Genomic DNA, 24,963 nt, shown 5'->3' with positions numbered 1-24,963 from the left:
AAACTTTAGATTTGATCTCAACCCTCCAATTACATAATTTGTCTTCTTTAGATTAAATGCATATGTTTTATGTATAAAAGTCTAAATTTAGTTAAAAACATACTCACCACATGTGCTGCCACACGATACGTTACAATTAAAATTGAACAAACTCTGAAATTTAGCGATATATTTATCCGTTTCCTTATTTCTTTGTTTCCATATTTCTCCTCTTCAATTGAGAAAACTCCACCTTCCATTTTCTTATTCTTTGTTTTCTTACTTCTTCTTTGTTTCTATACGTACGGATCACAATGAAAATCATTTTTTTTTATTTCCTTATTTCTCTTTCTTTGTTTCTATACATATTGTTGTAGGCAATTTAGAATATATTTCCAATATAGAATATATCAATGTGTGTGTGTGTATATTCTAAATTGGAAACAAAGAAGAAGAAAAATATAAATTGGAAACAAAGAAGAATATAAATTGGAACATGTGTGTGAATATATATTTCTCTTATAATATGTGTGTGTTTATGTGTATCCTATACATACACATGATAACACTTTTTATTTATGTTTTTTGATATCATATTATATGTTGATATTGAATTGTTGTACGATATTTGATATTAGATTCGAAACGAGCTATTATTTGATATCATTGGTACTTAAAAATAAAGAATCATCACATCATCAAATTGTTATCAGTGATCACAATTAAAGTTAATTAAAAATACAACATCATATAAATTTTCTATTAACATGTGTCTTAATTTTTGAATAATTATTATTATTTTCTTTGATTTTTTTTCTTATAATATGTCTCCGTTGCAACGCACGGGTATGATATTAGTATATATATATATATATATATATATATATATATATATATATCGAGCTAGGCTACGGTGAGTTGCGAAGTAAAGCGACTATTTTACTTCACGCTCATATTTTGCGATTTTAAAGTTCAAAACGTTGATCCGAACCGTTCATCTTGTTCTTCATATTGAAATGTGCTTGCATACCAAATTTTACATTTTTTGGAATTTTTTTACTATTTATTAAGCAATTTTGAAAGTCGCTGATCTGATGGTCCAGAAAATTTTACTGTTTTTTACTGTTCACAGCAAAACAACAATTTTAAAAAATGCTTAATAAATAGTAAAAAAATTCCAAAAAATGTAAAATTCGGTCTCCAAGCACATTTCAATATGGATTAAATATCTAACGGTTCGGATCGGTAATTTGGACTTTCAAAATAAAAATACAGCGTGAAGTAGAAACGCGTTTTACTTCGCAACTCACCGTAGACTACCTCATATATATATATATATATATGAGGAGGGTTCAAGTTACAACATTTTTTGAGTTACAACAAGTTACAACAAACATTATTTACATTTTTAAAGTTCAAATCGCCGATCCAAACCGTTAGATGTGATCTCTACAATAAAATGTGCTTGGAGACCAAATTTTACATTTTTTAGAATTTTTTTACTATTTATTAAGATGGGTACAAAATTCAATGGTATGAATTTGACTAGATTTTGTACCCACCTTAATAAATAGTAAAAAAATTCCAAAAAATGTAAAATTTGGTCTCCAAGCACATTTTATTGTAGAGATCATCACATCTAATGGTTTGGATCGACGATTTGGACTTTGAAAATATAAAAAATACCTGTTGTAACTAGTTGTAACTCAAAAATTGTTGTAACTTGATCCCTCCTCATATATATATATTAAGATGGGTACAAAATTCAAAAATTCAAAAATTGTTGTAACTCAAAAATTCAAAAAAATTTGTAACTAAAAAATTGTTATGATGGGTACAAAATTAAAAAATTGTTGTAACTCAAAAATTTAGTCTTGGATACGAATACAAATATGGATACGGATCAGATAATTTAGATATTTTTCGGATTTGAATCCAGACAAAATTGGATAATATCCGATCCGTTTACACCCCTATTAATATATCAGAGCAAACCGAATCTTTTGTTTCGATTTTAATAATAGGAGAATTTTATACATATCCTTCAAATATATCGAAATTACGTATTTTTAAATTTCATAATATTATGCTTACCATTCTAAATATATAAAACTCACAAATTATAAATATAAAATACATATTTTATCATTTACTGATAGGGGTGGCAACGAATCGAACTTACCCTAGGTTTGAGTTTGGTTTGAATTAGATTCGAACCGAACCTGGTTTGATTCGTTTCGAATCGAACTAATTGCGAACTACACATTTTTCGAATCAAACCCGAATCGAATCACGAACTAAATTATTTTTTAAGCAACCCTAGTTATACCGGTAGTTTATATATTAATTTTTTCTCACGAGACAAAATTCACATGGCTTTCTTTTACCGGTATGAAATGAGTGTTTTTAAGTTGAAAAATTATTTAAGAAAAAATACATCACAACAAATAATCGTAAAAAGAGGATTAAGTACAAGAACTGAAATATACAGTAAAACAAGTAATCGTACTTCGAGTGCTCACTCGATCAAACCCTCGATCGGACCATCTAATGAAGTGAGAATCTGAAAGGTAGAGAAGGCGGAGGAGAGATGGTCGAAGAGAGAGGAGAGGCAGCCGTCTAAGCCGGAGAGAAGAGTGTTTTTAAGTTGAAAAATTATTTAAGAAAAAATACATCACAACAAATAATCGTAAAAAGAGGATTAAGTACAAGAACTGAAATATACAGTAAAACAAGTAATCGTACTTCGAGTGCTCACTCGATCAAACCCTCGATCGGACCATCTAATGAAGTGAGAATCTGAAAGGTAGAGAAGGCAGAGGAGAGATGGTCGAAGAGAGAGGAGAGGCAGCCGTCTAAGCCGGAGAGAAGAGTGACGGCCGGAGAGACAGCCAGTCGCCGAGAACGTCGGCTAGGTTTTAGAGCGAGAGGGAGAGTGAGTTAGGGAGAGGTGGAGAGAGAACTAGGTTATTGAGATTTGAGAGTGATAGAGAATTGGCTAAGTTAAATTATGACTCTCTATCTTGGGTTTTAATTTCATCAGGTAAATGAACGGCCGATGTTATTCTGAGATTCGAACCACAAAAAAATCACGAACCCATTTTGATCGAACCAGGCTAGGTTTGAGTTTGGTTTGAATTAATTCCGAACCGAACCTGGTTTGGTTTGTTTCAATTCGAACCCATTTCGAATCAAATTAAACTCGAATCAAATCCGAATCAAATTACGAACCTCGAATTTTTTTGCCAGCCCTATTTGCTGAAGTAATAAAAATATTTTAAATGTTTAGGAGAAATATTTAGAGCTCTAATTGGTCAGTTGTGCATTTGAAAAATATAAATTTCTACCTCAGAATACTGTCAAAGCCCAAACCTTGAGATCCAAGACAAGAAATTGTGATCAGTAAATTGTGGTCAGTTGTGCATTTTTTGGGCAACAAGTCTGTAGGCGTTATATTGCAAACAGTAAGATCCAAGACAAGAAATATTACACAATTGGAGCCGCAGCCCAACTCAAAAGTTCAATTTTTTTTTCTCACAGCCCACAGCTCTCTGCGTCTCTCCGATCGCTACCCCTCTGTCTAAGGTCCACCCGCTATCTCGCTACCCGTCTCTCTGCTCGTTTTGCTAGTTCGCGGAATCGGGTCCGAGGTCTCGCGAAAGAAAAGAGAGAATAGGCGAAGGCGGCTCCAGCCTCCAAAGCGTAGCAGTGTTGGGGCCGAACTTGTAGCTTGTCGACTAGTGGGAGAAGGAGGACAAGGTTAACTCTCTCTCTCTCTCTCTCTCTCTCTCTGCTTGATTGTAATTGCAGCTGCCATTAATGTCTTGAGCTTGAACTTACGTTGGCTTGACCTGTCATATGCTTCAAAATAATGACAGTTAATTAATTTCGGTTAATTTGATTGATTGTAAAACTGATTTAAGTTTTGTTGCTTGAATACCAGTGATTGCCGCCCTTGTGATAATTAATCTGTCACTATTCTGTAAATTTTTATTAGTTTTAATGTTCAAGCTTTCAGCTGGACAATAACACCTTGTAAAGAGTTAGAAGGATGATTATTCAAGTCAATTTTTTTTAAACTTCATATCAAGGTTTTGATCAAATTTAGTTCAAAGTTAATTATAGTAGGAAATTTATGATATTTTTAAATTTGGAATGCTAAATTTTGATTGGTAAAAATATCTTTTATATCTTCCTATTGAGTTACAGATATTAGAAGGGCACACGTGAAATTCCTAATAAAAAAAGGTAAAAAGATTTAAGAGCTGGTGAGCTTCTCCTCATGGCTTTTAGACGTTACACTCCTCAAAACAAAAACGGAAAGCAATCGCAAAAAGCTGATCCACTGCTTTTGTCTCGAGATGCCTCCTGGCTTTCATCTCTCTCCGAACCTGAACTCGTAAGCATATCTTCTATTTAATATTTCTCTTTTTCCCTTGTTTCCATAAGATCTTTGAATTCCACTGTGAATTTTTTATAGCCAAGTGTGTAATTTTTCTTACTTTGTAGGATTTACTCATCAGCTTAAAAGAATTAGCTATAATGCGTTCAAAGTTTGCTGGCCACCGGGAGCTTGCCAATAAATTTGATCTCAGGATGCTTCGTGCTCTTGGTACTGGTTTAATGATTTCTTACTTCTTTTGATTTTATTTGGTTGAATTGGGTGTTTATTTTCAGTATACAATATGTGGGTAGTAAACAAAGTTGTGGCAAAATTAATCTTCATCAAGCTTTCAGGTTTTTCTTATAAACCCAGGTTTAAATCACTATAAGTCAATGGGCCCTCTAAATGAACCCTGATGGAACAGAAAATAATTTATAAATCCAGTACTAAAACCTATTAATCCTTAGCTCTCTTCAATTGTAATTGTAAATTTTTTTTTACAATTGTTGCAACATTTCAGGTGTGATCTTGCTGGAGCATTTTAAGGAGAAATTTAAAAGCATCCCGAATCACGCCATAGATGCAGATTTGATTGATAAATTACCTTTACTAACTATTGGTTTACCAGAAAATGTTCCAAATTCAACTCCGAGTTTGGCATCACTGAAGCGAAAGCATGTGCATGATGGGTAAGATAGGAATGAAATATATTATCAATTTTTTTTGAATGGATTACTGCCTCTACCCCAGAAAATTTCTAAATATTCTTCATGACCAGAAAAATAAAACATATCCCTTTCTGTCTCCATATTTTAATAGACGGCCAAGGTGATTCTCAATTTTCAGTCATTCAAAATGTCAGATAGAAGAATTATGAAGTGTTTTTTTGGAAAATGAGGAAAAACCATAATTTTGATGTTTTTGTGGTTAATGGTGCAATTTTTCATTTTACTTTTTGAAGATTTTTTATTCTTGTTTTGGTGGGGCATCCATGAATATTAACCTTTTGAATCTTTTTTTGGTCTTTTACTAGATATTCATCAAATAGGATAGTTTGCTCTTATGAAAACTAGGCAATTTTTAACTTGGGTGGGAACAACTCTTATTTGAGGCCTAACCAATCATAATATCTCAAATGAGGGTTTTACTAAATGCAAAAAAACATTTAATTGGCTGAATTGAGGCTGGATTATTTATACCATATACTTAAGTTTATTGATGTTTGAGTTTCAGATTAGACAACACTGGTGCAGAAAGTTCAAAGAAGCAAAAGATAAAGGTGAAGGAAGAACCAGTAGATTATTAAAGAGTAATTTCCTTGTGGGGTAAGGAATTTTGGAGTTGTCTAAATTTGGGTTCTCTTTTACATGTTAATGTTTTTTATTAAGAAATTCTGCTATCATGATATACTCCCTTTCTTGATAAAGTTCCCTACAAGTTTCAATTTGAGGTTTTGACCATACTTGTACTGTGGCGGGTGAATTTACCTCCACAATTTTTTTAAAGAAATAGTTTAAATTTGAATAAATTGTAAAATGGTATCCTTTTGCATTAAGTTGCAAAAGGGTTCTATATTGTTGGATATTGCAAAAGGGCCTCTTGTTTTCCACTGTTTAATCTACCCCAGAAACATCAGTACTGTTAATTACCTCCAAACACTGTTAGCTGTAGTTTATTTCTTCCATAAATTCCCTTTATTGACTCTTTACCTCTCCTGCCAACTGAGCCAACAAAACTTCTCCCTTTATATTTTAAATAAAATGTATCTTGCTCGAACCAATTATTATTATTATTATTTTTTTGCATAGCTCATGATTGGAAGACCACCTGGGGCTACATTCTGGTCTAAGCTCAAGCAAACATTGAAGAGTAATGTTGTTTTGAGGAGGTATATCTAATTTGATTGTGAGGGGGGGGGCGCCAGAAATCCAACTGCTTGTTTAGGGTTAAAGATGAATCAAATGAGGCCTGGATTAGTTGTCAGCTGAACATGTGTAAAAAATGGATAATCTATAATTAGTTTCGAGTCTGTTTTCTACAACTAAGAATTAGAAAAATGGGCTGTTTTGAATTTTCTAAAGAACCGTCCAAGCTTTTGCAATTTATGATAGTATCTGTGTGTGTGCGCACGTGTGCGATCCAGGGAACTGCTGGTATTGCAGGTCCCTCGTCAATTTTTGAAGCTGAGCTGCTAACATTTGAAGGTTGCATTGGTGTATATTCCAGTGGTACTGGTATGTTATACCAAAATTCGAAATGTAAATACTAAAAGTTTGTAACCAATTTTCATCCAAACTTGTATGCCAATATTCTAGCTAGATGAAACTCTGAGACATGACATAATTAAGCTAGAAGGATCCACATTACATACACTACTAGGCTCTAAGCTTCAGAGCTTATTTATCTGAACACACATACACATTTATTATGCATTGACAGCATATTCATTTTATCTTACTTAACAAGACCTAGGTTGATGATGCCCCATGCGTAGGTAGGCCAATCTCTTTCTTTTGCTTTATCTAGCATGACCCTTCCCCATGAAATCCAACCCTCCCATGTCATCCTCTTATCCCAGCTGCTTCCCCACTCCAACATGAGCTGCAAACCTGTCTCAGTTTCTCTTTCGGCCTCTTCATACCTCTTCCCGTTCAGATAAACCTGTGCCAGAACCAGGTGTGGTTCCCCTACAAAAGGGTTCTTTGCACAGCTCTCTACCAACAATTTCTCCACCTTCTCCCATTCATCTTCACAAATTGCATCCCAGTACAAATCCCGTGCCACAATCTGATCTTTTGGATCTAACAACTTGGTGCAATAATCAAACACTGGAGGTAGCACTAGTTCAATTTCTTCATCCCTGCCTTCTTCCTTATCTCCACCACCCTTTTGTCTCCTCTCTTCTATGTATATCTCCTCTTCTCTTACTGTCAGGTTATACAGTGCAGATACTCTTGACATTGAGTTCATCCATAGACCAGGTTTGCCAGTGCCAGGCCAGAGTGCGGCCCAGTTGTCACCGGAATACTCGAGCCGACCATCTTCATTGCGGAATAGCTTGTCTTGATAATCAACATACTGGTCACTGAAGTCGGCAACTGTCATAAGGAAAAACACAGCCAATACCCTTCTTGAGAGTACCACATCTTCTCCTGTCTTTATGTGTTCCACTTTTATTCCCTCAGCTGGAATTAGACTCTGTGACAGTGCCACCAGATTACATTTAGTTACATAATAAATTAATAAATTATTATAATTGGTGCATCATTTAGTGCCACCGGATTTCTTCTCGTGTTGTGTCTAGGCCAGTTCCAGTTTTCTCGACACAGTATGAACCGGTACCAGATAGATTGGTACTGAGTAGCATACTTTAAGAGGATTGTCCAAATGAATTAACTGATAAACAAATAAATAGGGTCCTTATACCTGTAGCTTTTTCCTCCAAGGCTCTGACGAGTCAAACACCCCTTTCTCTTTCGCCTCCTTAACCGAGGTCTCAGATGCTGCCAGGTGCTCAACCAATTCTGAGTCGGTGTAGTGCCCAAGTAAATCATGAAATATTAGTCTATGACGATGCACAATGCAAAAGAGGTATACCAGTTGTTCAGCAGTTTCCCCTATAACAGACTTGACATGGTCACGTGATGTACTTGCATCGAATATTGCAAGATTAACATATGAATTGGAATAAGACGAATGGAAGAGGCCACAACGTGCGACGGCATCAGGAGCGCACCAGATTTTGAGTATGCGGTACACATCAATAAGGTGAGAGAGGAAGTTGCCGTGCTTGTGGTAACACTCACCGGCACCACTGGCACGAAGGATGGAGGTGAGAGAGGGGAGATCAGGATCAACTGTTTCAAGTTCTCCACGTAGGAAGGGGCGTGTGGCGGAGAGAAGGGTGGAGAAGTCTCTCTTTGGAGGGGGAGAGGAGGGAGTAGATGTGTAGGTTGGCATTGCCTTGCTTGATGTAGTGAGAAATGATGAATTGATGATAGAGCAAAGCAGTTCTGAAGAGTCTAAATAGGGGGGATATAATGCGGTACACATCAAAAGATGATGTTTGCGTCGAGATATTTTCTTCATCGGCATTGTACCAACTGCCAAGTGCCAACAATAAAGGCCAGCTTTTATTGGGTTTTGTTTGTATCAGATTTCGGATTTGTGGTAACCGTTGATCTTTATTGTCTTCTTTAACCACCAAACAAAATAGACAATAAAAGCTAGCTGTTACCACAAATCAATAAAAACAAATCCGACGTCTGTCCAAAGTTCTGAATTATTTTGTCCTATTTACCTGCACCGTTCTTATCTCGGAAGCGTATCTTCTTCATCCTTTGTCTTCACAGTCTGGAGGCATACAAACTATTCATTTTATTTATTTTGATACATAAAGTTACTATTGCGATTTTAAAATCAAAACCGTCAATCTCAACTTTTCAACATGATCTTCATATTAAAATATAAAAAGAAGAGGGGAAACACAAGGTATTTGACCCGTCTCAGCAATGGCACACAAGGTAAAGGAGAGGGGAAACAAGGAAAAAGAAGACTATTTGTACATTGAGCTGTCACAAGAGTATTACTCCTGGATGAACTACTTTCTGTCACGTGTTTATAAATGCCAAATTTGATAATAGTGATGACAGCTTGCACTCATTTGATCTAAAAAACCTAATGTACAAGCTTATAAATGCACAATGGTCTTGACTTTTGCTATAATTTTGGAAAAACAAGTTGCTACGGATGTTCTTTGACATGTTTGGAGAGATATGCGGGGTAGGTTTAGCACCTTACAAATAAGAGAACTCAGGCGGACTAAAGAGGCTGAAGGACATAATGATCAACATATTATTAATTAATATTGTAAAATAAAATTTAAAGTTTAAAAAAATATTTTTTTATAATTTTTTAAGATATTTGATATATTATAGAGTTAGATTCGACAAATATGTAAGTTTGTACAATTTTCAAGGATAAATATATAATTACTTATTTTGGAGGAATAAGTATGTAATATTTAAACTTTTGAAGGATATATATGAAATTCCCCCTAATATATATTTTATACATCCAGACTAAGTGCAAGCCTAACGACTGCAACATTTTCTAATTTAATTAGCTACATATCTATAGGCTATGGGCAGTTTACCAAAAAAAAAAAAAAAAAAATCATAATCTGAATTTAGACTATGTTATAATTTGTCTCTCAGTTACTGTGCGGGAATGAGAGGGTTCGAGGGCCTATCGAACCGATTTCATTAGACCATGTTGTGTGCTAAGATTGATGTGAAGAGTTTAGATTTATACATATTTAAATTCCATCGTTTGTACAAATTTTAATGCGGATCTGACGGTTTAGATCAATGGAATTACTAGTACACATGTAATCGTACAAATTTTAACTCAATATATATACTGAAAAGTTAAACGTGCAATTTTTTATATAAAAATCAATATGTTAATTAGTAATACATATGTGATTTTTGAATATTAACCACATTTAAGCCGTTTGATTTTTTTTGCAAGATCTATCCACTTGTCTTGTTGTCAAATATTAAGTCTATCGATGTTAAGTTAAATGGGATCTTGTCAAATATATTGATCATTTTTGTCATTCAAAATTGATTTGTTGTTCCCTTTAATTGTACAAGTACGACCAGTCAGTCACGTGGCACGACCTGAGTTAATGCAATGAGAATTCACTGGATTATGATCATTTTCAAGTATTTTTTTGTTTTTAATTTTTTTTTTTTTAAGGTTAGTGGAGAGCTTCCCTAAGATATATATTGATATAAAAAGTATTTACAAGGTAGATACATCTATCGCTGGTCATTGGTCAATACAACGTGTTTACTGAGTGAAACTAAAACATCAAATAGAAAAGCGCAAATTTCATATATATCCCTCAAAAGTTTTGATATTACGTATTTATTCCTGCAAAATCAGTAATTATATATTTATTCTTAAAAATTGTACAAACTCACATATTTATCCAATATAACCTTATAACATATCAAATATCTCTAAAAATAATTAAAAAATATTTTTTTAACTTTAAAATTTATTTTACAATATTAATTAATATTATGTTCGTTAGTATGCTCTTTGTTTTCGTCTCTTTAGCCCGTCTGAGTTTTCTTCTTTGTAAAACATCAAATCTCCTCCGCCTCTCTCTTCTTTGTAAGATGCACTGTATACATATGATATGGCTAGTAAACAATTTTTTTATTCATAGTATTAAAAAAAACAAATCAGTGGTATCACTTTGGGAATATGTTGAAAAATAGCACAGTTGCAATGAATTATTTCATTGCGGCCTGAAAATTTGACATTGAGGGCCTGTTCGGCGTCTCTGTTGGGAATAGGAATAGAAACTGAAAATTACTGTTCACATGGGAAAAAAAATTCAATCTGAAATTTTTTTTTTCCTCACGTGAACAGTACACACGCCGAACAGAGTCTGAATGAATAGTATCTGTTTGAAAAAAAAATGGGTTGGGGATGAATCAGTGCGGTCAGGTTGGCCGTAATGATGCTATTTATCAACATATTCGCAAAGTAATGTCATTATTTAAATTACAATTTTTTAATGCTATGAATACAAAAAAATGGGTGAGTTAGGTCCCTACATTTTATAAGAGCACCAAGCTAGGCTCTGAAAACTTCATTTTATTAAAGTTTCAACAAGAAATCTGACCGTTCAATGGATATGAACATAAAAATATAGTCAGAAACAACAATTTTAAAAGTCTGTCTTTTTGATATAGCTTTATTTGTTCAACTCCAGCGTGCGAGATCAAGTTCCGTGAATAGCTTAGTCAGAAACAACAAGTGTATAGTTGAAGTTTTGTTCATCAAATTTGTCTTAATTAAATTAGTTAAATGAACAAAAATAAACAGAACAATTAAGGTAGTTTTGTCATCTACACGTTAACAAAAGCATCTAAACAATTGAAGGCCCAATAAGTCCGAAAGAAAGCCCAATGAAATATTATAAGGAAGACTGATCACTAATAATTAGGGGCATACTATTTTGGATTTAATATGAAATACTATTATACAGGACAGCACAATATGTTTATTAAGACAGTACTTCACACACACACCGGCTAGTAACTTTCTCAATCCACCGGTCACCGATTCATCCTTGGTATCCACAAATGAAAGAAATGCCTGAAGGTGACGCTTCGGTGTACTGAGGCTTGAGCTCGCTGACCTGGATAAGTCCGGTTCGTTCCTTGTGCATGTTTGTAGAATTGTAGCAATAAAGTAATAAAATATATTATTAGAGCAATTAAACATGCAATGCCCAGGTAGAGCCGTTCGATCTATATCAAGATGTGTGCCGATAGCATTACGATTCTTGTGATCAAATGTGCACCAATCTTGATACCGATTAAACAGATCTCACATGACATCAAACCGAATTTGGTCCGATGCTCATCAGACGGCCCCCACTCCCTATCCTTGGGTTTATTTTACGCCTCAACTTGGTCTTAGCCCACAAGGTATGTACCAGTATTGTATTGATTGGTACGATAATAAAAGATGCTAGAGAAGGTTATTGTACCTTGTATAAAGCCATCAAAAGCATTGCATTGTGTCTTGCATTTCAACAACTAGCTTGGTTAGAACAGTAGGATCATTATTTACATCATTTATAGAGGCTGAAATTGCAACCTTGGCAACTTGGCCGATTGTCGAATTGAATGTGAAGAAAGCTCCTATATTCACTACCTTTGGTTTTGTGGTAGAATTAATACTTAACTCTCCTAAAAAAGAGAGAGAGAATTGGTACTCAACCCATTAGAAATAAGGCAACAAAATATGCCCAAGGAGAGGAGATTTGAACCCAGGAACTAGCATTTTCGATAATGATTTGTTCTAACAAAATTCATGATCGATTTGAGCAATACTCTTAATTCAAAATTCAAGTGCAATTAAGTAAATTAACTACCATAAATTAAGTTTGCAACTAAATTCATGCATAAAATAGTAAATTCCCAAATTCATACAAACACAGTTCATAGCACAAATTCATGCATACCAAATTCACACAAATTCATACAAATTTATATCTAAACCGAACTGACTCATCATCTCGCGAGCGAGCTAGACCCCATCTCAAACTCGTTAACAGCTTGGTTCACTAACGAATGAGCTATTTGCGAGCGAGTCAGATGCAAGTCACAATCAATCCATGTAACTAACGGGCTTTTTTGGCCACCCCTGGTCATATCTGAAAGAAGCCCAATAAAGGAGCCCAGTCAGAGGCGGAGTGGGGCCAATAGGCATGGGACACCTAGATCCGCTGGTGATGCGCCACCTTCTCTCAAATCAAGCAGTTCCATGCTCACCTCCTCACCTCAGGTCTCTTCCTCTCTCACTGTGCTCTCTACCCCTGGGCCTCCTTCGACCACACTCTTCACCTTCCTCTCCATTCCCCACCCCAACACCAACGATTACAACTCCATTTTGTGCGGTCTTGCCGCCTCTTCCTCTCCTTCCTCTGCTCTCTTGTTCTATTCCCGTATCATATCCTGTTCGTCTCCTGGACCGGATGCTCTCTCCCTTTCTTTCACCCTCAAGGCCTCTGCCCGGTGCGCCTCTTTCCCTTTCTCTCTTCAGCTTCATTCCCACCTCCTTTGGTTTGGTTTTCCTGCAGATACAGTTATCATGAACAATCTGATTGATGTGTATGCAAAGTGTGGCAATATTGACGGTGCAAGAAATGTGTTTGATGAAATTCCAAGTGATGCAACATAATAATTGCTTCAGTGCTTTTACAAGATTCCCTAAATGATTCAGTAGAAGCTGTGTTATTGTAATTTACAATCATTAAATGATGTAAACTCTAAATTAGTGCAAACAGAAATATGACAACCGACGGATAAAGAATGGGACCAACCATTACATGATGCAAATAGCTAGCCAAGTTCTCTGGCTGATAAGCTGATGTCCTGGGGCTTTACACTAGTATCTCCATCTGGAATGTGTCTCAGTATTTGTCTTTCCAAGTAGATCCCCTTAAATTGTGGCCCTAAATCGAATTCATTGCTGAAGACAAGAGCAAAGAAGAGAGAAACACCAAAAAAATACAGCCCCAGCATTGCCAATAGGAGCTAGCACCAGATACAGACCTAATCACAGTGCAATGACCGTGGACCTTGCAGCAATAGTAAATGAATTTGTGAAACTATCAATGCGCCTTTCCATTCTATCAGAATTATTAGCACACGAGCTGCATATGATATTCATATTAGACATGAAGGAATAAAAAAATGCATAGAAGTCAGCTATGACAAATACCTTGAAAATATACTTCCTTCCTAGAATTGGTGTGCCAGTATCTTGATTTGTACCTCCAGGCAGAGTAAAAGCTGCAGCAAATGTTACTGTTGCAATAAGTACAGAACCCAGGCCGTACTTATTACAACAGTAACATTTGCTGCAGCTCCTTTTAGCACCTCTTCGCTTCTATGGCAATGTGTAGGAAGTTCTTTCCATCACCATCAAGTAGCTGACCTGAATCAGGACACCTTCGTAAGAGAAGATCAATCATTTTGATATTGCCCATTTGACAATTCAAAATTCAAAACCCAACGGCGTAGAAGATGGGACAATTTGCTAAAGAAATAGTTTATTACAAATCAATTTTGGTTGACGATGAATCAAATGAGGCCTGGATTAGTTGTCAGCTGAACATGTGCAAACAATGGATGATCTATAATTAGTTTTTTACTTTGTTATCTACAACTAAGTATTAGAGAAATGGGCTGTTTTGAAATTTCTAAAGAACTGTGCAAGCTTTTGCAATTTATGATAGTGTCTCTGTGTGTGTGTGTCTGCAATCTAGGGAACTGCTGGTATTGCAGGTCCCTCGTCAATTTTTGAAGCTGAGCTGGTAACATTCCAAACTTGTATGCCAATATTCTAGCTAGATAAAACTCGAGAGTCGAGACATGACATAATTAAGCTAGAAGGCTCCCCATTACATACACTACTAGGCTCTAAGCTACAGAGCTTTATTTCTCTGAACACACAAACACATTTATTATGCATTGACAGCATATATTATCATTTTATCTTACTTAACAAGACCTAGGTTAATCATTCCCCAAGCATAGGTAGGCCAATCTCTTTCTTTTGCTTTATCTAGCATAACCCTGCCCCATGAAATCCAACCCTCCCATGTCATCCTCTTGTCCCAGCTGCTTCCCCACTCCAAAATCAGCCGCAAACCCGTCTCCGCCTCTCTCTCAGCTTCCTCATACCTCCCTGCATTCAAATACACCTGTGCCATTACTATATGCGGTTCACCAACAAACGGATTCTTTTTGGAGCTCTCTATCAGTAACCTCTCCACCTTTTTATCCAGATCATCTCCATTGCCGCACACAGCTTCCCAGTACAGACTCCGGGCTTCTATTTGCTCCTTCGGATCTAACACCTTTGTGCAATAATCAAATACTGGCGGTATAACCAGTTCTATCTCCTCGTCTCTGTCTTTTTCGTGTTCTACCCCCTTTTGTTTTCTCTCTTCTATGTGTAGCTCCTCTTCTCTTACTATGAGAGAGTACAAAGCACCCATGCGAGAGATCGAGCTCATCCATAGACCCGGTTTTCCTTCTCCCGGCCAGAGAGCGGTGTGCACGTTCCCTTTAAACTCTAATTTTCCATCTTCATTTTCAAACAATTGGTCTTGCCACTGAAACAACTGGTCGCTGAAATCAGCCATTGTCATCAGTAAAAACACGGCTGCCATTCTTCTAGAAATCAAAACATCTTCTCCTGTTTTTATGTGCTTAACCTTGATACCTTCAGCAGGTAACAGATCTCGCACTTTTTTCCTCCATGTTTGGTTTTGGTCAAAGATTCCCTTCTCTTTCGCTTCTTTAATCGACGCTTCTGACAAGGCGAGATGCTTGTTCAGATCTGAATCAGAATAGTGAAACAAAAGATCATCGTGGATTAGATGCTGCCGTGGCACAACACAGAAGAGGTATACCAGTCGTTCAGCCGGTTCACCGATGAGTGATCTGACATAACTGCGCGAGGTGCCGGGATTGAATATGGCGAGATTCACATAGGAATTGGAATAGGCGGAGTGGAATAAACCGCAGCGCGCGACGGAGTCTGGTGCGTGCCATAGTTTGAGTATACGGTATATGTCGAAGAGGTGAGAGAAGAAGGTGCTGTGCTTGTGCCAGCACTCGCCGGCGCCGACTGAATGGAGGATGGAGACAAAGGAGGGGAGGGAGGGGTCGATTGATGCGAGCTCGTTGCGGAGGAAGGGGCGTACTGTGGCAAGGATGGAAGAGAGATTTTGAGAGGGGAATGTAATTTCACCCATTTTTACCGAACAGTTGTGGCAGCAGAGAGATGTGGTACTGATATAGAGTCGTAGTCAGTATAGCACTATAGCTTGATTTTGAGTCACAGGAATGAAATGTAATTGGAGGCCCAAGGGTATGAATTAATCAACACAAAAAAAAAAAAGCAGAGATATGTGGTCTTATTGGGGGAATTTCAGTTTTGATCTAAATCGTAGATTCGAAGAGTTAGAAATTTGAGCAGTTCAATAAAAGTTAGATGATTTGCAAATTGCAACAAATAAAAAAAGAATTTATTCGTTCATTCAAAAGTAAAACTTTAAAAAAATATATATATTTAATATTGATCGGATATTCGGATGTGTATAATTTTTTTAGAGCAGCCGACGATCAACTTGAGTTGCCTGAGTAGGATTTAGAGCGCTATTTGTCGCTTGCTGTTGTTAGAGGCTTAGCGTCTTAGCGATCTTCACTAGGCACTTATCAGTGAGTAATATTTCCGAAATCTTTTACTGAAGTGCGCAGCTTGCGTATGAGGTATGAACCAATAATCCAATATGTAAGGTTCAGATTAAAAAATATAGTAGAAAGTATGCAGACTAGTTATGGACCATGTAAAAAAGTAGTGATTTTATAATTTTGCATACGCAGACTAGTTCTGGACCATGCAAAAGAAGTATGCAGACTACATTTGGACCATGCAAAAGTAGTGATTTTCTAATTTTGCGTATGCAGACTAGTTCTGGACCGGAAGCATATCCTCTGCTGAGCCAATCGCAAATTGTCTCCGCTTTTAATCTGGTTCGTTTTTTCGGATCAAACAGACCAGATCAGATCTTACAAAGTTTGAGATTTTTTTTTTCCAATTCGGACAAGATCTAATCCGGTCCGTCCGATCCGAAACAAACGAACAAGATTAAAAGCTCCGCACAACTCCGAAGCGATTGGCTCCGCAGAGGATACCCGACCATGCAAAAGTAGTGATTTTCTACCTATTTAAAAATATAGTTAAAATTAAAAAAAGAAGTAAAATCTAGTCTGCGGGTACATTTTTATACGAAGCTCATGTTGACCGTTCAGACCTTAAAAATGAAGAAATTGATCTACAGTACGGACCAATATGCGCTATGCATAGTACCATAAACTCAATGAAAAACAAGATGGTGTAAAAATAAAAAAAATGGTTTACTCAATAAGCTGAATCTACACCTAAACAATATGCAAAAAGAAAAAAAATAAGAAAGTCCTAATATTGAAAGATATTTTTACAGTAACTTTTGCTCTCTAAGAATGTTATGCATTAACATAAACCAATGGGAATGACCGAATGAGTAACAACTATAACCAATAATGTAACCACTGATAGCTAGATTAAAAGTGTACCCTATACACATACATTCAAAGCTTGGATCAGGAATCTAGGAAGAAGAAATCTAATCTAAAAATTAAGAACAACAAAATAACAATAAAGAAACTACTAAACCGTTTAAAAGCCGAAGACGGATGTCCCGCAGGCTTATATTTTTCAAATTATGGCCACCCTCAGGTACATCATGGGGATGTGAACGCTCTTCCTCTAGATTGCTCAAACATATAATGTTTCTCTTTACAGTGGGCCAGTCTGCAGACCCAAGTTCATCATCATCACTCAAATCTCCAAATTCTTCCAGTGCCTTGTTCATCATCTCATATCTTGTATAATTTAAAATTGTAATCTGCAATAGATTTATCTAGCTAGTTTCAATTTTCTCTTCTCTCAATTCCCAACCAAAAACATAGTTCCCCTTCTAGAGAGTTCATTTCTTGGTGAGTTTTCTGACAGAAAGGAACTACACATGGAATCTGTTGTTTTTTATTGATTAACTTTACCAGAAAACTTGACCATTGTAGTGCTAGGTATCTAGTAACATTGCTACTGTTATATAGTGTGATTTCTGATAGATATGAAAAGAGATACATACCTTAGCAGCTGAAAGCTGATACATCCCCAAAAGGTGCAAAAGCATTTGAATTGTTGACCCGTTCACAATCAGTGTAAGGAACACAATCGCACCAGTGAAAAATACAAATTAAAGCAAACAAGGAAAACAAAAATAACGTTTTCCTCGAAGAAGGTACTCAAAAAAAAAAAAAAAATACTTCTAGTATTGCTAGAAATATATATCTACCAGAGTTCCCACTTCTGGTCGGAGATGAGTCTGGCCAGGAGTATCACTTTCCCGCTATTAATTTAGCATCTGACAAACGCTGATTACAAACTGCCTAAGATACTTTCTAAATAGACAGAAATATTCACTTCATCTTTCATAATCTCAGACAGTTCTCCCAAAACACCATAAACTGATTCAATTTCGCAATGCATTCTATCTCCTGCAATAAAACAGTGCACCTTGTTTTTAAGTTCGATCGAACTCCAACCAGCATTTTTCCTCAATCCCATTTCATCCAAATCTCTTCTCTCTCTTCCCGCCTCATTCCAGTCCCCATGCATGGCATACAAATTTGACATCAAAACATAACTTGCCGGGTCCTTTCTCGACAACTCCTTTATGTTATCAAAAACCACCTTCCCAATTTCTAAATTTCCATGTAACCGGCAGGACCCCAATAGGGTTTTCCAAATCAAAATGTCTGGTTCATGTGGCATTTCAAGTACCATGCAAAGTGCTTCTTCAAGCCTCCCATTTCGACCAAGCATGTCTACCATACATGCATAGTGACTGCTGGATGGTACGATACCATACTGGTTACTCATGAGTGTGAAATACTGCTGGGCATCTTCTACAAAGCCCCCGTGATTGCACGCAAATAGAATCCCCAAAAATGTGGAATCATTTGGTACAATGCCACAAAACTCCATTTCATTAAATGTCTCAAGAGCCTTATTTACATGGCCATGATATGCATACCCATGAATCAATGTGTTCCATGATGTTGCATCATGACTCCACATGGCATCAAATGCCACCTCAGCATCATTGACACATCCACACTTAGAGTACATATTAATCAGAGCATTCCCACCACATAACCCCAAATCAAATCCTAATTTTAATGCAAGACCATGAAATTGACGCCCTTGGTCGAGCAATGCTAATTCAGCACACGAACTCAACCCACTAGACAAAGCATAATCATTTGGAGTATAACCCCTGAAATGCATGTAATAAAGAGCCATAATGGATCTCTCTTCCAACCCGTTTTGGAAATAACCCGACACAATAGCAGACCAAGTGACCATATCAAGCTTCTTAACCCGTATAAAAATGGCTTCAAGGTCTTCCACACGACCAATTCTAGCATACATAGAAATCAATGAATTTATTACATGTATATCTGACACAAAGTTATATTTTATAACCAAACTGTGAAGCTGCTTTCCAACATTGATAGATTTGCAAGCCCCCAGAGCAGCTGAAAGTACATACTCATTTGGCCTGATGGATTCTAAAATCATTCCATTGAAATATTTCAGAGCATCTTCAAATCGGTCACCTCTGATGCATGAAGATATTATAGAACACCAAGTGACTACATTTCTCTCCTTGAGATTTTGAAAAACCTTTGCAGCCATTTCATTCTCGTTATTTCTGGAGTAAAAATCGATTAAGGCAGAACCACAGTAGACACTGTCACTAGTTCCAAGTTTTATCATGAAACTATGTAGTTGTTTGCCTAGCTGGGACCCACATGCAGTTAAAACACTAGTTAAAGTATGTTCATTTGGCTGTATTTCACTTTGCATCATTTGGTGAAAAACTTGAATGGCTGATTCAAACAATCCATTGAAGCAATATCCCGAAATTAAAGAGGTGTAACTAACCAAATTCCGCTGAGGCATTTTGTCAAACACCATCATTGCATTGCTCATAAGCGCACATCTTGAGTAGAAACCAATTAAGCTATTGCCAGTCCATGTATCTAGCATGAACCCTAGCCGTACCATTAAGGAGTGGACCTGTTCTCCGACCTCAACAGAGGCCACACCGGTACAAGCTTTGATCGCCACATTTAATGAGAAATCATTTGGTGCAATACCAGAACCAAGCATTTCAGAAAACAGAGAAAGCCCAGTCTCGTACCGTCCAATCCGAACCAACCCAGATATAATCGAGGTCCACGTGACAACATTTCTCTCAGGCATTCTATCAAACAATTCAAATGCATGTTCAATTTCATCAGACTTCATAAGCAAATCAACCAGCATGGTTTCAAGCACAACACCGGGTTCCCGTCCCAAGCTTCTCATTTCTCGATGAAGCTCCAAGGCTTCTCTACATTGGTTCAATTCTATAAAAGTTCTTAGTCTCTGCTTCTGCTTGTCTGGATGTGTGGTGCAGATGATACGCTCGTAAGGTGTTTGATAAAATGTCGAGGTTTTTGTATATTTAGGGTGGAGATGACAAGACCTTTTTAGGTTTTTAAATTGGAATGGATTTACGGAAGTATGGAGAGGTGGAGAAGAAGCAATCATTTTTCTCTCTCTCTCTTTTCTTCGATTTTGTTTTCACTGGTTTTTTTTTATCAGACTCCTTGCTCGCACATCTGTTGATCAGACTCACTGGTGTTTAATTTCTTGTCCGAACGGTTTTGGACAGAGCTTATTTCAACCGTTTGATGTGTATTAAGATGACACGATCGGTTTAGATTCAACAAGCAGTTATGTAACCATCCACTCCACGCCAATCTTATGCGTATCTAACGGATGTAAATGAATTTGGATAAGATCTTCATGCACGGCTGCGCCTTCATTGAATAAAGGATAAGGTATACTAGGGATAGGGGTGTTCAAACGGTTCGGTTTAATCGGTTTTGGACCGAACCGAATTAGTTCGGTTTAAACGGTTCAGTTTTTTCGGTTGAATGGATCGGTTCGGTTGACTTTTAAAAACCGAATAACAACTTTGGTTCGGTTTGGTTTTAAAATTATCAAAACCGGATATACTGAACCGACCGAAGTTTTTTCTTTCCTTTACATGCAATCAGGTCCCACGGATCTAAAGCCTTTATTTCCCCAAATCTAAAGGTATACAGTATACCCCCACCACTCCAGCGAGATTAACTGTAACGACCATAAACTTAGAAGAATCGAAAGAAATCGAATTGAACAAGAAAGAAGAACTAATTTTATTGAATTGGTAAAACGGAATACAAAGAACAGTAAAACTGGTTAAATGTAAAATTGGAATAATCTATTATCTTGATGCATAATCCTAGTATACAGATCTATTCTCTATTTATAGGCGACACTATACAAGTTGGAATCAATCCAATCCATCGATCCGAGCTCTTAATTGCATATTCATTTGCCATCTGGCGCTTGCGTGGAGGAAGAACAGCTGAGCTGTTCTAACGAGTTATTAACTAATTTCACTCGTCCCTTGTCTATTTTACTAATCTCCGGTACTGACAACGTAGGTCCCTCATTCCAGTGACTAGAACCTCTACTGTTCTCTTTAACGGTCGACGTCCCGTTAATTCCTTGTGGCCCCACTTGCAGCGATACAGAACCTTTAAATCTTCTGCCCGTTCTGCCCCTTTCCTCTTCGCTGAGCTGGTTGACCAAGTCAAAATTGGGCTTAATTATTCCCAATTCCGCCGTGTGTGACACTCGCCTCTCCTCCAAATCATTCTCGACCTCGAGGATGAAGTCTAGAAACTGACGTGCAATGAATTCATAGTCCTCCCAAGTAGCATCGTCAGGAGATTGATTAGACCATTGTACGAGAATTTGGGATGTTGCTGCATTGTCTCGTTTGATCATGCGCCTGGCTAGTAATGCCACAGGGATTGTTTGCAAGGTGCCAGCAGGACCAATAACTGGCAAGTTGGGAGAGACGGCCTGAGTATCGCCAATGCGCTTCTTGAGTTGTGAGACATGAAAAACGGGGTGTATCGCTGATGCTGCTGGTAATTTGAGATGGTATGCAACAACACCAATTTTCTTAAGCACTTCATAGGGACCATAGTACTTAGGACTCGATTTCTGAAACCTGCTACAGTAATCTGACGATAAGGCTGAAGCTTCAAGTATACCCAATCACCAACTGATAACTGTCGTTCGCTGCGATTTTTATAAGTCTGTTGTTTCATTCGATTCTGAGCCTTCGTCAAATTGTCTTTCAATTGTTGTAAGGTTGTTTGTCTATCTCGCAAAATTGCGTCTACAGCTTCTACTTGACTCCTAGGAGCGCTACCCAATCCCAATTGAGGAGGAGTGTATCCGAAGAGTGCCTCAAAAGGCGACATCTTTATCGCACTGTGATATGATGTGTTATACCACCACTCAGCCATGGTTAAGTATTTCGCCCAAGTTTTTTGTTTCTCAAACACCATGCAGCGGAGGTAGTTTTCGAGGCACTGGTTTACGCGCTCCGTTTGACCGTCAGTCTGAGGATGATAAGCCGTGCTGAGGTTGAGCTGCACATTTAGTCGTGTCATCAATTCTTTCCAGAATCGACTGGTAAAGATAGGGTCACGATCAGAGATGATGTTCTCTGGTAATCCATGATGCTTGTAAACGGAATCGAAGTAATTCTGAGCAACATCAGCTGCTTTATAGGGATGGCTGAGAGCAATAAAGTGGGCATATTTAGTAAACCGATCAACAACCACCATGATTACTTCTTTCCCTTCAGATTTTGGTAGTCCTGTGATGAAATCCAACCCTACACTGACCCAAGCATTAGCAGGAATTGGGAGAGGTTGGAGTAAACCGGGAGGGTGGACATGCTCAGGTTTATTCATCTGGCACACTTCACAATTCCTAATGAATTCATGGACATCTTTCTTTGAATTAGGCCAATAAAATGATCTCTTCAGCCTGTGGTAAGTGGCAGTAACTCCTGAATGACCTCCTTCATTAGAAGAATGCATTTCTCTCAAAATTTTGTGCCTCCAGTTGCCTGCATCACCAATACAAATTCTCCCTTTATACCTCCATAATTGTTGATGCTGAGAGTATAGGTTGCTGGGCTGAGTAGTTGAGGCTGATTGTTCATCTAATGGTAGGCACAACCTCCCTTGAATACCTTCAATCCATTTATCTCCGACATAGCTGTCTTGCATATCCTGCACCCATTGAGGAATTAGTTCACTCAAGAAATTGCTGTCTGCAGCTGTACAAACCAAACAATTACCGTTTTGCCCTTCCTGCCTTGACAAAGCATCTGCAACTATATTTTCACTCCCTTTCTTATATTCAATGGTGTAATCTAACCCTAGCAATTTACTCAAGCCTTTATGTTGATTAGATGTGTGAACCTTTTGTTCTAATAAGAATTTAAGACTAATATGATCAGTTTTGATTATGAATTTATTTCCCATTAAATAATGCCTCCATTTTGTTATAGCAGTGAGTAATGCCAAAAATTCCTTTTCATAGGTGGAGAGTAACTGGTTCTTTGGGCCTAGCTTCTTACTCAAAAAGGCAAGAGGTCTTTTGTTTTGGATTAATACAGCACCAATACCATACATGCTAGCATCCGTTTCTAAGATGAATTGTTGAGTAAAATCAGGTAAAGCTAAGACAGGTGCTTGAGTCATTGCAATTTTAAGTCCTTCAAATGCAACTTGAGCTTCTTCATTCCATTTAAACCCATCTTTCTTTAACAATTCAGTTAATGGCCTTGCTATAACCCCATAATTATTTATGAACTTTCTGTAATAACCCGTGAGACCAAGAAATCCCCTCAATGCTTTGACATTTTTTGGTGTTGGCCAGTCTTTCATGGCTTCTACCTTTTTAGGATCAGTAGCAACTCCCTTATCAGAAATGATGTGACCTAAATATTCAAGTTGTTCTAAGGCTATATCACATTTGCTCTTTTTTAGAAAAAGTTGGTTCTGCCTCAATAACTCAAATACTAGTGTCACATGCTTAATATGGAGCTCTAAATTAGTACTATAGACCAGAATATCATCAAAAAAACTAGTACAAACTTCCTCAAATAAGGTTTGAAGATTGAATTCATTAATGCTTGGAAAGAGGCTGGAGCATTAGTAAGGCCGAAAGGCATTACTTTAAATTCATAAAGACCATCATGAGTGTGAAAAGCAGTTTTGTAGACATCATCCTCATTCATTCTAATCTGATGATACCCGGATCTTAGGTCTAATTTGGTGAAGATTGTAGCATGTTTGAGTTCATCTAACAAATCATCAATAATAGGTATTGGATACTTGTTTTTGATGGTGTTGTCATTCAATTTTCTATAGTCCACACACATTCTCCAAGAGTTATCTTTTTTTTTAACTAAGAGAATAGGAGATGAGTAGGGGCTACAAGAAGGTTGAATGAAAGAGCTCTTGAGTAACTCTTCAATGATCTTGTCAATTTCCAGTTTTTGAAAATGGGAGAACCTGTAAGGCCTCAAGTTAATTGGTTGTGAACCTGGTTTTAAGGGAATTCTATGATCAATATCCCTTTTTGGTGGCAGTACAGTTGGTTCAGCAAAAAGATCAGCAAAAGCATCTAAAACTGGTAAAAAAGAAGGATGTACTTCCCTTTTTTCTTTCTTGATTCATAAGGTGCTTTTAGCATGTTTAGAGACTGCTCACTGACTGTAAGCATTTTCAGGCCAGCTTGCACATCCTCATCTTCTAACTTAATAAACCGATCATTTCTTTTCAATTTCATGGTACCCTTGCTCCAGTCCACTAAAGTAGGCCCTAATTTAGTCAACCAATCCATGCCTAACAGTAAATCATGACCTTGAACATCCAACACTCTCAGATTTGCTTGGAAATTATTTTCCTGCAAAAAAAAACTGAAGGTTCCTGCACAGTTTGTCAGTACTCATTTTATCCCCATTAGCCACACTGACTCTTAAAGGTTTAGTTAATTCTGTATTTAAACCCAAATTATAGACAATGTTTGGGTGGATAAAGGAATGTGTACTCCCATTGTCCATGAAGGCACATATAGGTATATTACCAATTCTCCCTTTGAAAGTCATAGATGTGTTGTACTGACCCTTACACAAATTAATCATAGCAGTTTCTCCTTCTTCAAATTCAGCAAAATCATCAAAACCTTCTGGATTTGGACCTTCTTGATTTGGTTCAGGGTGCTGGTCAGTTAGATCAGTAATCAAATTACCCTCTTCAGCTTCAAGGGTATGAAGGGTTTTAGAATTACATTTATGCCCTTGATGCCATTTTTCCTCGCACCTAAAACACAAACCTAGCAATCTCTTTTGGTCAAGACTCATACTGGTAGGAGGTTTGTTCAAAATTTTGGGGTTGTCAAATTTAGCACCT

The 24,963-nt window shown here is 37.1% G+C and overlaps 4 protein-coding genes across 9 annotated transcripts; 1 reads left to right on the top strand and 3 right to left on the bottom strand.

Moving 5' to 3' along the window:
- The first annotated feature begins 3,575 nt into the window (after positions 1 to 3,575).
- Positions 3,576 to 6,466, top strand: LOC144547014 (uncharacterized). The gene is made up of 6 exons (XM_078295617.1): positions 3,576 to 3,738; positions 4,189 to 4,378; positions 4,489 to 4,591; positions 4,884 to 5,052; positions 5,597 to 5,688; positions 6,172 to 6,466. The coding sequence occupies exons 2-5, from the start codon at positions 4,262 to 4,264 to the stop codon at positions 5,667 to 5,669; spliced, it is 462 nt and encodes a 153-aa protein (XP_078151743.1). The 5' UTR covers positions 3,576 to 3,738; positions 4,189 to 4,261; the 3' UTR covers positions 5,670 to 5,688; positions 6,172 to 6,466.
- A 180-nt stretch (positions 6,467 to 6,646) lies between these two features.
- LOC144547003 (uncharacterized) lies at positions 6,647 to 8,473 on the bottom strand. The gene is made up of 2 exons (XM_078295607.1): positions 7,790 to 8,473; positions 6,647 to 7,561 (listed from the first exon to the last, which is right to left on the bottom strand). Exons 1-2 carry the CDS (start codon positions 8,456 to 8,458, stop codon positions 6,818 to 6,820), a joined length of 1,413 nt encoding a protein of 470 aa, XP_078151733.1. The 5' UTR covers positions 8,459 to 8,473; the 3' UTR covers positions 6,647 to 6,817.
- Positions 8,474 to 12,314: 3,841 nt separating this feature from the next.
- On the bottom strand, positions 12,315 to 15,752 carry LOC144546984 (uncharacterized). Of its 3 annotated transcripts, none has more exons than XM_078295593.1 (3): positions 13,679 to 15,752; positions 13,278 to 13,610; positions 12,315 to 13,028 (listed from the first exon to the last, which is right to left on the bottom strand). In XM_078295593.1, the coding sequence occupies exon 1, from the start codon at positions 15,720 to 15,722 to the stop codon at positions 14,457 to 14,459; it is 1,266 nt and encodes a 421-aa protein (XP_078151719.1). In that variant the 5' UTR covers positions 15,723 to 15,752; the 3' UTR covers positions 12,315 to 13,028; positions 13,278 to 13,610; positions 13,679 to 14,456. The 3 variants fall into 3 exon arrangements, with proteins under 3 accessions (XP_078151719.1, XP_078151723.1, XP_078151711.1); XM_078295597.1 differs by having other exon boundaries at positions 13,278 to 13,535; XM_078295585.1 differs by having other exon boundaries at positions 13,278 to 15,752.
- Positions 15,753 to 16,948: 1,196 nt separating this feature from the next.
- Positions 16,949 to 20,262, bottom strand: LOC144546884 (putative pentatricopeptide repeat-containing protein At3g01580). 4 transcript variants are annotated; one of them, XM_078295472.1, is made up of 2 exons: positions 17,664 to 20,262; positions 16,949 to 17,417 (listed from the first exon to the last, which is right to left on the bottom strand). In XM_078295472.1, the coding sequence occupies exon 1, from the start codon at positions 20,174 to 20,176 to the stop codon at positions 17,954 to 17,956; it is 2,223 nt and encodes a 740-aa protein (XP_078151598.1). In that variant the 5' UTR covers positions 20,177 to 20,262; the 3' UTR covers positions 16,949 to 17,417; positions 17,664 to 17,953. The 4 variants fall into 4 exon arrangements, with proteins under 4 accessions (XP_078151598.1, XP_078151605.1, XP_078151612.1 ...); XM_078295479.1 differs by having other exon boundaries at positions 16,949 to 17,432; positions 17,686 to 20,262; XM_078295486.1 differs by having other exon boundaries at positions 16,949 to 17,304; positions 17,871 to 20,262.
- Between the last annotated feature and the right edge of the window lie 4,701 nt (positions 20,263 to 24,963).

This window comes from Carex rostrata, chromosome 2, assembly GCF_964058835.1.
Source record: "Carex rostrata chromosome 2, lpCarRost1.2, whole genome shotgun sequence".
Lineage (NCBI taxonomy): Eukaryota > Viridiplantae > Streptophyta > Magnoliopsida > Poales > Cyperaceae > Carex > Carex rostrata.
Note: the sequence above shows the minus strand (reverse complement) of the source record. Positions and strands in the feature narration are given on the sequence as shown.

Excerpts from the sequence above, each read along its gene's own strand:
- LOC144547014 (XM_078295617.1), top strand. The coding sequence starts at position 4,262 with ATGGCTTTTAGACGTTACACTCCTCAAAACAAAAACGGAAAGCAATCG. Across the intron at positions 4,379-4,488 it reads CTCTCTCCGAACCTGAACTC|GATTTACTCATCAGCTTAAA; the intron begins GTAAGCATATCT and ends CTTACTTTGTAG. Across the intron at positions 5,053-5,596 it reads CGAAAGCATGTGCATGATGG|ATTAGACAACACTGGTGCAG; the intron begins GTAAGATAGGAA and ends TTTGAGTTTCAG.
- LOC144547003 (XM_078295607.1), bottom strand. The coding sequence starts at position 8,458 with ATGCCGATGAAGAAAATATCTCGACGCAAACATCATCTTTTGATGTGT. Across the intron at positions 7,562-7,789 it reads CTTGGAGGAAAAAGCTACAG|AGTCTAATTCCAGCTGAGGG; the intron begins GTATAAGGACCC and ends GCACTGTCACAG.
- LOC144546984 (XM_078295585.1), bottom strand. The coding sequence starts at position 15,722 with ATGGGTGAAATTACATTCCCCTCTCAAAATCTCTCTTCCATCCTTGCC.
- LOC144546884 (XM_078295472.1), bottom strand. The coding sequence starts at position 20,176 with ATGATTGCTTCTTCTCCACCTCTCCATACTTCCGTAAATCCATTCCAA.